General features: G+C 38.9%; 1 protein-coding gene across 16 annotated transcripts in view; it reads right to left on the bottom strand.

Moving 5' to 3' along the window:
• The window catches only part of ELAPOR2 (endosome-lysosome associated apoptosis and autophagy regulator family member 2), a 660,265-nt gene that overhangs the window by 516,557 nt on the left and 129,483 nt on the right, over positions 1 to 14,225 (bottom strand). Inside the window, exon 1 of one of the 16 annotated variants that reach the window (XM_072965098.1) lies at positions 2,750 to 2,798. The exons of the other annotated variants lie outside the window; for them this stretch is intronic. Coding sequence (XP_072821199.1) covers positions 2,750 to 2,779 — 30 coding nt within the window. The 5' untranslated portion in view covers positions 2,780 to 2,798. Of the gene's footprint in view, positions 1 to 2,749; positions 2,799 to 14,225 lie in introns of those variants that run through there. 16 annotated transcript variants of the gene reach the window in all.

Below are 14,225 nucleotides of genomic sequence, written 5' to 3'. Positions count from 1 at the left end.
AAAGCTAGAACAGAACCCCTTCCTGCATCTTGAAGAACTGTCACTGAGATGTTATCTGCCAAACACTTCTGAAAAACTCCAGAGAGACGGTGTTTAATTACCAATGACAAAGCCATAAATGTAACCTAGTAGGAAAAAAAAGAAGCTTTTAAGGATATTTGTAAAACAGGTTCCAAATCATTGACACTAAAGAATACAATTTTTTAAAAGAACAGAAACAACAGGAAACAGACTACAGCCCAGCCTTAATTATGGCACACTCTAAGAACTAACTGATTAAGCATATAAACAGGCGCATCCCTAATTCCAGTTGAACCTGGGCATAAGTCAACAAAACAAGAGTCTTGATGATGATTGAAGCCAGAATGCAGAGAGAATGAAAGCAACTGGACAGAATCATACAAGAGGAAAATTAGGCAGAGACCAACGTCACGGAATGCAAGAGAGAGGCTGCATGAGGTCAAGCCAATACAAACCAGGATTGCAAGTACAGGCTTAGAAAAGAAACATGTCACCCAATCTCCTGCTGACAGAAGTAGTTTAGAAGAGTCTAGATATGTCAGGTGAAGGCAGAGACTCAGTCTTTGACAGAGATATTAATTATGTATCATTCTTCCTTAAGTCAATATATTTATACCATTGTAGGTTGGAAAAAAATACTGTACATTTAACACACTGGAGACGTCTCCAACCCTCCAAGAAATTTAATAAAACTCCAGTGCATTCTAAAATAAATGTTTTATCCAGCAATCCCACTCCTGGCATGTATCTGGAAAAAACTCTGATTCGAAAAGATACACGCACCCCAGTGTTCATAGCAGCACTATTTACAATAGCCAAGACATGGAAACAACCTAAATGTCTATCGACAGATGACTGGATAAAGAAGATGTGGTGTATATATATATACACACACACACACACACACACATATGTATACACATATATATATACACACATATACATACATACATACAATGGAATACTACTCAACCATAAAGTGAATAAAATAATGCCATTTGCAGCATCATGGATAGACCTGAAGACCATCATTCAAAGTGAAGTAAGCCAGAAAGAGAAAGAAAAATACCATACAATACCACTTATATGTGAAATCAAAAAAAAAAAAAGAAAAAGGTAGGGGGGACACAAATTAACTTATTTCCAAAACAGAAACAGACTCACAGACATAGGAAACAAACTTATGGCTACTGGGCCAGGGAGCAGAAAGGCAGGAGTGGGTGGGGAGGGATAAATTGGGAGTTTAAGATTTGTAGACACTAACTACTATATAGAAAATAAACAACAAGGTCCTACTGTATAGCACAGGGAACTATATTTAATACCTTGCAATGGCATATAATGAAAAAGACTATAGAAAGGAATATACGTGTATAAATGAATCACTATGCTGTATACCAGAAATTAACACAATACTGTAAATCAACTATACTTAAATTTAAAAAAGAGAAAAAATTGAAATAAATGCTTTAGAATGGATGAAATAGGGAGCTGTGAGAAATCTGAGACTCAAGACTTCTGAGATCCAGTAGCACGTGTAAGGCAGAGCTAAGGGTCAAAAACAGATAAAATTCTCTTCACTGTATCACAGCTTCTAACATTAGCAATTCATTTATTATGTATCAGGGTACTCCCCTCTTTTATTACTGTCTTTTGTACTGAGCACTTCCAATCTCACCGGGATCCCCATCCCTTCTCAGTGGTCTTCCTGTCCTTCCCTCATCAGCTCACTCTCCTGTTCTCCTCATAATAATTCTAAAATTAACACGGATAATTTCCAGTCATGGACGAAGGCTTGGTCCCTTCACTCTCAACAGATAACCCTGCATCCAACCTCAAAAAAAAAAAAAACAGAAACCCTCCAGGCACACATTTCCCCAGTGGTCTCTCTTCTTTGAGCGTCTGCGCATGCACACTTAATCCACCTGCTCGCCTCCCTCCCTTGGGTCTCATGGAACAATGCAACCTTCCTATTTTACAAAACGAGCATCTTTGAGTGGGCTTTCAAGCCTCATCCTCTCCTCAAATATGTTCCATTCATTATTCTACCCCCTCCCCTCCGGTTCTTCCATTACCATATCAATTATTCATGTCTCCCACTATTAAAAAAAATCTCCACTGACCCTGTGTGTTGGTGACTCATTATCTGCTCCTCAAATCTATTCTCCACCCTCATGCACCCGAAGTGAGGCCTGGAGAGGCTGACCTCTCTAGACTGTATCACTCAAACACCTTTGTCCTCCGGATCCTGGTTGTCTTTGTCTAAGGGAGACACTGGCAGGAGATGAGAGGAACTGTTTATCTCCCTTTTGCCTCCCACAGCCACTGAGCATCCCTAATGCCATTCCCTCCCTCCTGTTGCCTCTTCTGCCCTATGAGTGCTAACAGCTTCCCAATCTGCTCCTGCCAGTCCCTGGTGCCTCTGTTCTCAGTTCCCTTAATATTGGTCCACACCTCCTCAAGAAGTTTTTTTTTTTTTAACTCTGTTCAGTTGAACTTTGTGTGTGAGCTGTTTCCTACTGGAACTGTGACTGACAGATCTCATGTCCCTCTCCAGTACCTTTCCATTTCTTCCCAGCCCCCACTTCCCAAAAACAGTCTAAACTCACCATCTCCCATGATTGTCTCTCACCCCTCAACTCACAATGATCTGAATTCTGTCCCCCATGAGCCCACAAAACTGAACTCTCAAGTAGGGTGTTCAAGACCGTTAATGATCTGGTCCTACCTTCCAGCTCGATCTCCCACCATCTTCCATGAAACCACACGCTCCAGCAAATGGCCTTTGAGCTGTCTTCAGCGTTTCACAGGATTCTCTTCACCTGGAATGTCCTTCTCTGCTCCGGCACCTAGCGACCCCCTAGTCACTGTGCAAGCCTCAGCTCAGGAAGCATCTCCCTCTGGGAATCCTCCCCTCACATATCAGAATTAATTGTTCCTCACTTGCACTTCCAGTTCCTAGATACACTCTTGCACTCATCACATTGAATCATTGTGATATGACTTTTTTTTTTAATAATTTCTTCCCTTTCTGAGACAAGTCTAACACCCAAAGCTAAGATGTTTTATTTATCAATCAATGTTTCTCAATTATCTGGGAGGGACAATCGTCATTGTGTAGGACTGTTTCACTCATCTGATCCAGATTAATCTTACCGTTTAAAAAGAGAACTGTTGCCATTCGACTGAAACCACTACTTCTAAACTAGTAATATGATGTTATGGAACTATAATAGAAAATAGACCTTCCACTGGATCCAAATTCTATGCTACATTAATAAAGAACAACTGATCAAATGTTCATTCTGACAATCACCATAACCATTCTCTGAAGAAGCAGCTCTCCAATATTACAATATTGATGCTTTTCTTATCCATACTCACTCTACTTTCTTATCACTCACTAGTATCCAGGTAAGCCCAAAATTATGCAACCTAGATAAAAGAGCAAAAAGAACTTCCCGAGTCCCTTTTTTGATGAGAGGGAATCTCAATCACCTGTGATCAGAGTTACCAAGCCACATGATTAGACTAAACAAATAAGGTAGGGTTAACAATAAGCCGTTTCAATGACAAAGAAGAAAAATTAGCCTATGTTCACAATCAGGTCTGTCTGAGCCATCGATTGTGATAAGTGAAAATCGAGGTCCAGGTACACTCACATCTTTCGCTTAAATCAGTCCCCAACAGGAACCTATGGTTGGAAGACATCCTGAGATGTCATTTAATCTATCTTCTCCCCAGAAGGCAAAATAATATCAAAAAGATAACAGAGTGTCCTTCAAAATTTCCAGAACAACCTTCAGAAGTGGGAGAGCTGAGTCTCTCCCTCCTGCTGCTGGGCAGGAACCAGGCCTGAGAAGCTGGGTGAGCAGCAATTCTCCAGGGGTGTACAGCTGGGCTCCAGAGCACCGGTACTGGACGGCCCGAATCTCATCAAAATGAACTCGAACGGGTAGTCAAAAGTCTTCAGTAGTATCGTATCATTGAATCACATATTCCTTTAACAAAGGCTGCACAATCTTTCGAAAATGGCCTATTTTTACACATATTGCTAAGTATCTGACTCAGAGATGCTGCTGCAGAAACCATCACCCTCTCAAAAATTAAGTGGAGGTCTCCCCTTCACGTTTTTATTAAAATGCTTTTGCCTAAAGGTTCGTTTTGATTACTGAATGCACTGAATTTTGGGGTCTCTGTTAAAAGCAATCAGATATTTACAACTTTGTTCTTGGCTACAATAATTTACCTTTCAACCAAGAGGCAGAATTCTATGGTTCATAACAGAACAGGGCTCTGAAACTAGACATGATTTGATTTATGGGCAGGCTGCTTAACTTCTTATCATCTGTGAAGTAAAGGTTATAGAAGTACCCTTCTCACAGAACTGTTGTAAAAGGTATATGAGTTGATAAATGAAAGCATTTAGCACAGACTGGGTCATAGTGACCGCTATGGAAGTATTGTCACTATTACTACAAAAACAACTCAAGCAAAGCTTTTGAAAAGCAAGTCTCCATCAAAATCAGAACATATGCTTGCTATATGTCTGTGTGTGCCTGTCTCCCCTCCTCCAGAGATTCTAAGCACCCCAAGGGACGGATGATGTCATCTCTATTCTTATAAATCTCAGAGTCTATCGTTGAGCCTACACACTGATCTGCAGTACACATTGTGTTGCCTGAAATAATGAACTAAAACATTTCCCACTTACTCGAAAACAAAATTCTCCCTGAAGTTTTGGAAAACAAAGAGAAAGCCTAGGTGAGTAAATTTACTTTTCTCTCATGCACACCAGCAATTTAAGCAGAAACTGACCCAATTCAACAGTGTTATAAAACTATAAATAACTATAAATTAAAACCCCCAAAGCCCTTCATAAATAGTGAAATGTTCTCATGCTAGCAAAACAAAATGAGCACACGAAGGCTAACCAATCACCTGTTTTTGTGAGAGTTTCATAATTAGTGAACCAACAGACTGTTGATATTTTTTAAATCTGCAATTTTAATCAATTTTGGCTTCATTTCCCTTTTAAATTATGCAAGCTATATGTTCGGGGCCCAAATATCTTGCTGTTTAGCTGTAATGAAGAGAGTAAAATATGCACACACAAACACATGCCTATTTAGAGACAGGAGATTTCTCACACAGTGGCTTTTGGTTTCCTTGGCTCACAATTTGGGACAGTGTGAAGCAGACGGTCTGGCAGCAGTGAGCGCGATGACGTTCACTGGGCTAAGGGCTGCTGTTTTTTTTTCCAAAGTTTTCTGAACAACTGCAAATGTAAACAAGCACACCAGAATACACAGCCTATTTTTAAAGTAACATTTGCACATATTTTTGCCCTTTACATTGAAAGAAAACATAGGGCCATGACACTGCAACATTATTTACTACCACTTATGCAGAAGTGACTGAAAAGAAATCCATGAGGCAGAGGTGATTTTATTTACAGCCCACACTATATCCCCACCTGGCAGCTTGGACCACCATCCTGAGGTTTATTGTTTGTGTCTTGATTCTTGGCCCCAAGTTTCAAGTGGAATGCCCTAAGTTCTGCTCTTTAAACCGAGATCCCAACGAGCAGAAAGTTTACAAATTTGAAATACAAAGAAAACAGTACCTTTCCATTACTGTAAAACAAGGTGATAGGCCCCCAAAACGCTGATTCTGCCTTGGATAAAATCAAAAGAGAAACTATAGGTCAAAATAGCATTTTAAGAGATACCACACAAAGAAAAAATGTTGCAAATGTCAGTTCCTTAAGAAGTCAAAGTACTGAGCTAGCTGTTAATCTTCTCAGGGAGATAACAGAGAGGTTAAAGATTATTTATTTTCCATTGACCACTAGAGCACACTGAACAAACAGCAAAGTTAGAGAACTAGTTAAGTGGATTGACGGTCTCACTTCAATTTAAATCTGTATAGTCTGTGATTCTCATCATAAAATATTCCTTTCTTCAGTGCCTGCAGAGAAGAAATAAGGTCCCTAGCTGTTAACTACAAGGAATTAACATCATCTCCCTGGAATATAACGTTTAACTATATAGCACGTTATAGCCACAAAGCTTGGAGACCCTATCTATCAAAGGAAACGACGCCTGTTCCTTTCATCTATGGGATATATTTGCCATTAAAAATTTTTTTGAAATTTTTTTCACCTGAGCTAGAAGTAAATCCATCAACACCATGTTTATTAATCTATCAATGTATGTAATCATATATATTCACATATCGTATTTATTTATAAATGTATCATCTTTAGATCTGCCACATCATGACAGAAGGCAATGAACGCTACAGGTAAGATGAGGATTAATGCTAATGGAAGTCCCAAGGACTGCAAAGTACCCGCACAGAGTTGGCACAGAGTAAACACTTGGCAAGTGACTGTATCAGCTTACTGAGAGAGTTAAGATAATTCACTTTATGATGGAAGAAACAAGAGGTCCGTGGTATTAAATAACTATGTTACTGATATAGCTGGTCAATGACAGGACCAGGACCAACTATCCAAGGCACCATACATACTCCCAGCCTGATTTTTCATGTGGTATACCACACAGCCTCTCTTACCAGGAAAACAGGTTCTAATCTCCAGACCTCCTTATTACTAGTGATCATCAACACACATGTGGTCAGTGAGCAAATTTACAGTCTTCTTTCAAAACACATGCATGATATTCCTAATTATAAGTATAATTACAAAATCATTGTTGACAGTTGGGAAAATGTGCCCCAGCTCTGTTATGCCAAGGTTTGTTCTCGCAGGTAAAAGCAAGCAAGAAACAAGCAGTCCAGAACTGGTTTGGAGACTCCATGAAGTCAGGAGACTCCTTCTTGTCTTTCTGCTTCCTCCCTTTTGACTTCCATCCTCAAGGTCATCTCATGATCCAAGATAGCTGTGGAAGCTCCTGCCATTATATTCCTATGACAGTCAGCAAGACAAAAAGAACTGAAGAGAAAGAAGAGAGAATGTGTGACCTTCCCTTTTGAAAAGCCTTCCTGAAAACCCTATCTGACACATCTCTTTATATCTCATTTGCCAAAACTTGGTCCCTGGCCACAAGCTGCAAAGCAGCTTGGGAAACTGTCATTTAACTAAGCCTGCTGCCCAGGTTTCTGTCACTAAAGAAGAGGAGATAATCAGTATCAGGAGAAAAATACCTCAGATGCTTTTTCCAATGTGTAAATAAAAAGTGTCGTCAATGAAGGAAAGGAAAACAAACTACTGCTTTAACAGAAAGCTGAATAAATACATATATATATACACACACATATATGTATACACACACACACATATATATATATAGTTCCTAATGAGAGATATTTCTAAAATCTAGTGTTTCTAGATTTAGTTCAAGAATCTTCAGTAGGGTAGAGGTGTATAGCTCAGTGGCAGAGTGTGTGCTTAGCATGCATGAGGTCCTGGGTTCAATCCCTAGTACCTCCATTAAAATTAATTAATCAATCAATCTAATTACCCACCTCCTAGCACCCCACAAAACAGGAGAATCTTCAGGAAGGATGAACTCCAAATAAAATGGGGATCTACCATCAGCTTATCCTAAAGAAATTAGACCCACATTATTTCCTTAACTAAACTCATATGGAAAAATCAGGAAAAGCAATTTCAGCTAAGCCCTCATAAAAGCTCTTTGTCTCTCCCAGAACAGACTGTCTAATCACATTAAAGGAAAAGGTAAAATTCCTCCTATTGATGCTACCATGGGAACAGAACTCTATCATTCTAGGAAAAGTTTATCTAATGTATTCACTGATGTTTTGATCCAAAATAATTTCAGAATGTTAAATATTGGAAATCCTACATCGACTTGAAAACAGCACCTGAAACCTTTTTAATCAAAGAATGTCATGATCCTCTGTTATTTTTTAAATGCCACAACTGTGAAAACTACAGAGATTCCTTGAGAGCAGAAATGAAATCCCATGAAATGAAGTGACTGGAACCCAGACTTGAGTTTACTTCAACTAGCACAGAGTGATCCCCCACCATGCAGTAAGCCCTGGAAAGGTAACAGTGAATAAGACATGGCTGTGTCTTCTAGAACAAATGGAAGAATTCAAGAGGTGATGAGTGATGTCAATACCACAACTACGTGTGTAGAATGCAAAAGAGGGAAGGATATCATCCATCTTGGTAATTAAAGTGAGAAGACTCTTACCAATATTTGGAGGACAGACAATTAGTTCTAACGATGGTAAATCTCTTATTTTATTAACTGTATTTTTATATTAAATTAGAACTATACTATTGTCTTTCATTTTCTTCTATGAATCATGATTATTTACAAAAGCAGTCAGGGACTTCAGACTGTATGAGAATCCAAACCACTTGCCCATCCAACTTCTCCATAATCTAGCCCTCACAGCCTTCTGAAAACCCAACTTTTAAACAATGCCAACATCCCAGCCAAACTGGTCTAATTACTAACCTGTAACGGTATTACATGTTCATCTGTCCCATCTGTTATGAACAACTCCCTTACTCATCACACAAACACACACACACACACACACACATACACACTCCATTCAGCTAAATTCTCCTCTTCTTACAAGCCCACTTAACACCTCTTCTCTATGGAATCTATCTCAAATCAAAATCTCTCTTTGATGTCCTTTAGCTTTTTCACCTGCACCACTGATATGATTCCTCAGATTTCCTTTCTTAATACAAATAGATTCCTGGCCAAATTTTAATCTCTTGTGAAAACAGGAATTAGGTTTTATATCTCTTTCTATTATCTTAACTTAGAGTAGCAAAGATGTTCAGTGAATATTCATAGTATTGGTAATTTTTCAATCAACCCTTTACCCTATTCACAGAAGGAAGGGCAGGAGAATACTCCTAGAAATGAGATGCCCACTCGGGAAATGAGGAAACCACATTAGACCTTCCTTTCTTCCAAATACACACAGTTGTACTGTATCAATGATAAGCATAAAATATTCTCTTGAATTAAAAGGTACAAGAATGAGTAAAGCAAAGTCATTTATGAGGTGCTTTAAAATTCCAAGATAAAAGCTGTCAAATTAGTCTAAGGTCCTCATCAGTCAACTCAGCTGCTCAAATGATGTGGCAAAGCGTGAATAAAATGCACATCCCAGAGGAATAGCTCCACTAACACATATACTTTTTAATAATTGAACTGGTTAAATAATCCTTGTCTAAAATATGATGCATTTCCTTTTAGGGCTTCCTAATACTTCACAACAAGGAAGTCATTTCTAAGGAATTTCCCTGGTCACTGAGCTTGGGTGGTGGAGATGTGAGCGGTTTCACCAGCAATACAGAAAAAAAAAATAAAAAACTGACAGATGTCTCAGGAATTGAAATGGGAGAACAGTGTTAAGAAAAAGGTGACTTTTCAGCTGGTAGTAAAAAGAAATTTGAGTTTTATAGACATACTTAGCACTCAGCGCATAAATCAACGCCTCCATGACCAAAGTGATGAGATAGGACTGCAATGCCTGCCCCTCACCTTACTTACTCAGTCATGCATCCTTTCACCCATTCATTCCAACATGTTAAGTACTAATATATCCATTAGAATAACTGGGGCTACAAGTAACAGAAAATGCCTTCTCGAATTGGTTTAAACAAGAAACCTGAATTTTGCCATATAACATGAAGCCACCAAGAGAGGAGAATTTTCAAAGTAGACTTCAGTGGCCCAAGGATGTCCTCAAGAACTCAGGCTCTAACCGCAGTTAGCCTTTGAACAATGCAGGGGGTTACGGGTGCCGACCTTCCATGCAGTTAAAAATCATGTATAACTTTTGACTCAACACTTAACTACTAATAGCCTACTGCTAACCAGAAGGCTTACTGGTAACAAACAGTTCATTAACACATATTTTGTGTGTTTTATGTATTCTTACAATAAAGTAGGCTAGAGCAAAGAAACTTATTAAGAAAATCATAAGGAAGAGGAATAGTGCATTATATTCATCAATACTGTAAATTTACATCGCCTGCTTACAAAATGAATCATCTGTCAGTACCTAAGTCAATATTGTCTTATAGGATACAAAGCACTGTGGATGTTACACATATTACTAACACTGGACACCAAAATGAACAAATGTGAAAAATAAATTTGTATTTATTGTAGGATTAATGATTCATGCATCGAAAACGCAGAAGCAGCAATACAACTGCTTTATGGTAGCTTCATCTGATGGATAGGATTGCTTCAAGAAAGCCTAGCCTATACACCAATGAAGGAATCATTTCAAAAGCTTAATGGCAGAGAGTATTATAGTCATACTTATAATACAGTATGAGTATTAGAAACATTGTTACTTCTTTGTTAAAAAATCCACTTACCTGTGATGACAGGCTGATATGTATTTTCTCAAATTATGAGAGAGACATACTGTATGGTAATGTAATTCTTTACAAGCAAAGTTATAAAACAGTAAGAAAACTAACACCTTATTAATTTTATATTAAATATCACTCACCTTATGCCTATGTAAGGATAGACCAGTATCTACATTTGTTTTATGTATTTATGGCATACCTTTCTCTTAATTTTTTCAGTATTTCTAGGCTATGCAGTTCATCTGCAAGTTTTTTCAAATGGTTGCTAATCTCCAAAAATTTTTCCAATATATTTATTGAAAAAAATATGCGCATTAAGTGGACCCACACAGTTCAAACTCACGTTGTTCAAGTCAATTGTGTTCTTCTTTCCCATCAGGGTTGGCTTCATTCTTCAAATGGCCACAAGATGGTTCTTGTAGTTCCAAGTGCCACCTTCATACAACACCATATCCAGAAACAGAATAAACAATCACCTCTTTCCATTTTTCTTTCTTACAGTTAAGGAAACTTTTCCTCACATCTCATCAGCCAGAAAAGGATCATACGCCCACGTTTAATCACAAGCAAGGGAAAGAGCTCCACGACTGGCTTCGATTGTTCATCAGCAAACTATTTAACTCCACCATTGTGGCAGAAATAGACAATAAATAAATGCATAAAAGTTGCTGTTCCAACCATATTTACAAAAACTGGTGGAAGACTAGATTTGGTTTCATGTAGTTGGCTGACCCCTAGTTTATACTAACAGAAAGAATTCCTGGAGTTGTAGAAACAGTTATTTTCCCAGAACCACAGGGTAGATTCATGAACAAAACTGAGGGGGAAGGAAGATGGGAGTGAGCCAATGGCTGCAGCAGCCACCTGGGTCCACATCAACCTGCTTTGTGCTCCAGCCTGACACCAGTAATGGGAGTAAGGCCAGGTTGCTGTTATCCTTTGTGGTTTCTTGTCCTGTTTCAAAGACTGTAATAGGACTATAAAGTGACTTTCCTCCCAAGTTGGGAATGGGGGCAAAGGAAAGAACATAAAATAGGTAAGATTCAAGAGAAAGAATGTAACTAGCAAAAAAAACTTGAAAGGCAGGAGAGGAGTTATTAAAATAAATTCACTCCAGGAGTCTAACACTGTGGATTAATTTGTTTGTGAACAGTTATTAAGTGTCTATTATAAGTTAAAGTTGAGCACTTACTAATGTGCTATGCATGGTGCCAAAGACTACATGAGTTACATAATTTTCACAACAATTCCAGGAGATAGATTCTACGTTACAGAAGAAGACATACAAGCAACATAGTTACAATGACAGTGTAGGGAAACCAGGCCATGTGCTTCCCCGAGCCAAACTGTTAACACCAATGCAACCAGCCAATGAGCTAAATGCAAGGGAACTGAAGGAGAACAAGGCAGACAAGAGATTCACCTTTGGGAAACTCATGTCTCTTTGGGAAACTCAAGGATGTGATACAAACTGGAAACAAATAGGGTGTCCTACTTTAGATAGGGTGCACACAGTGGGTGGCATTTATGATGTGATCTAAAGGATGAGACAGAGCTCATCAGAGATAAAAGAAGAACATTCCCAGCAGAGGGACCGGCAGCTACAAAAGCCCAGAGGAAGAAGAGGGGTGGAACGTTTGAGGAACACAAAGAAGGCTGATCTGACATGAGTTTGGGGGAACCAGGAGAGGAATGACCTGAGATGAGAGGTACAGAGGACAGGAGATAGGGTCTTGCAGACCATGAAGTGGACTTTGGATTTTGTCCTCACTGCGATGGGAAGTCATTTTACAGTTTGAAGTAGGAGGATAATTTGAAATTGTTTCTTAAAGGGCACACTGGCTGCTGCACAGAGATGGAAGTGGAAGTAGGAAAGCAGGGGCACCACTGAGGGGACTAGCGTAGTTTTTTAGTCAAAACAGGAAAGTGGCATGGCTAGGTTGGTCAATTTTAGATATACTCTGACTTCTTAAAATTGAGATAGAATTCATATTCTATTAACATTCACAGATAAAGTATACAACTAGGGAGCTTTCAGTTTATTGACAAGTTTGTACAACCATCACTACTACTGAATTACAGAATATTTTCATCACCCTCTGAAAAAAAGTAACCCCATATCCCTCAGTAGTCACTTGCTCTTCATCCCTCTTCTTATTCCTGGCAAACACTAATTGTATTAGGGTTCACCAGAGAATCAGAACCAATAGGAGGCAACTGATTAAAAGACAGATAGATGACAGGCAGACAGACAGATAGATAGATAGGTAGGTAGGGAATTGGCTTGCACAATTATGGAGGAGGCTAGCAATTCCCAAGATCTGTGGTTGGCAAGCTGGAGACCCAGGAGAGCTGTGGTTTAGTCCTCATCAGAAGGCGAGGAGGCTCAAGAACCAGAAAGAACAGATGATTCCGTTGGAAATCAAAGAGAGGGAAAATCCGATGTCCCACATGAAGGTAGTCTGATCAAGTCCCAGAACAAGAACTCTGGCCTAGGAGAAGTTCCCTCTTATTCACAGCAGGGTCAGCCTTATTGTTCTATGCCTACTTTCAACTTATTGGATAGGGCCAATTAGGGAGGGAAATCTGCTTTACTCTGTCTACTGATTCAAATGTTAATTTCACCCACACTCTCACAGACACACCCAGACTAATGTTTGACCAGATGTCTGGGCACTCTATGACTTGGTCAATACATAAAATTAACCATCACACTAATCTACTTTCTTCTAGATATATTCTGAATGTAGAACAGACAAGACCCTGTGACAAACTCAGAAGTTCTGATTGACTAACTCCTGAGACAATTTTAAGTATGATATTAACTGCATTAATATTCAAGGAAAGTCACAAACTGAACTATATCCAACACTTACTTTTCTAAGGCTTTTTAAAGCTATTTATATACTTTATAAATTTCTCTGAGTCTGTCACCAATTTTTCCAAGTAGCAATCTATCTCTAAATTAAATCAATACACAGAAGGGAAAAAAATAAAATTTGTATTTTTCTGCATACCTCATTCTTTATATGGGTGTTTAACGGTTTAGAATAAAGCATCTGTGGGGGAGGGTACTGGATAAATTTTTGGAAAAGTGTTGTCTGATGAAAGAAGCTAGCAAGTAACCTAAATACACTTACATAACATTCTGCTCCCCCAGTGGGTGGTATTCATAAAAACATTTAAATAAAAGCAGATGAGCATCACAAAGAAAAGGCACTGTAGTACTCCAGGGTGTATCACATTAGCTCTAAATCTGATTTCAACTAAGAAAGAAGAGATCAGCAGCTACCAGTCTCCCCCTGGCTCATCTTTTATGCTCAAGGGAACTCTTCCTCTGTCTCTCCCAGGGAACTGCCAGGCTTTAATGGTTCCAGAAATGGTTTGAATGTTCAGCGTTAAAAAGTCCACCCTTACTTATCCATCTTCTCCATACATTTAGAAAACTTAGGCAAAAGTAATTCAACCAGCACGAGAAGACATGGAATCTTCAACAACATCCTCACTTAACAGCCTGTGAGGCTGACAGGCTTTCCAATCAAGTCAAGAAATTCAGGTCCCTCCAGAACTAATCATAGTCCTCAATTTGACTAAAGAACTATCGTTAAGTGTCTCTACTTCTGACCATGGTCACTTAATGAAGGGTATCTCTGGGTCCATTCCAGATCACCTGTGGACCCAAATCTCCAACAAGTCATAGAAGTAGCTCTCAAACAAGTGTTCATCTAGTCAGCTGCACCACACAAAGGGATGTGTTCTAGAAACCTTAACTTAATCAGGTGGTTTGGGTACTGAATCACTGTTTATGAAAAAGTCTTCAGTGTATTTTATATAGGCAATATGTGGTATG

The sequence above is a fragment of the Vicugna pacos genome, chromosome 7, assembly GCF_048564905.1.
Source record: "Vicugna pacos chromosome 7, VicPac4, whole genome shotgun sequence".
NCBI classification, from domain to species: domain Eukaryota; kingdom Metazoa; phylum Chordata; class Mammalia; order Artiodactyla; family Camelidae; genus Vicugna; species Vicugna pacos.
Note: the sequence above shows the minus strand (reverse complement) of the source record. Positions and strands in the feature narration are given on the sequence as shown.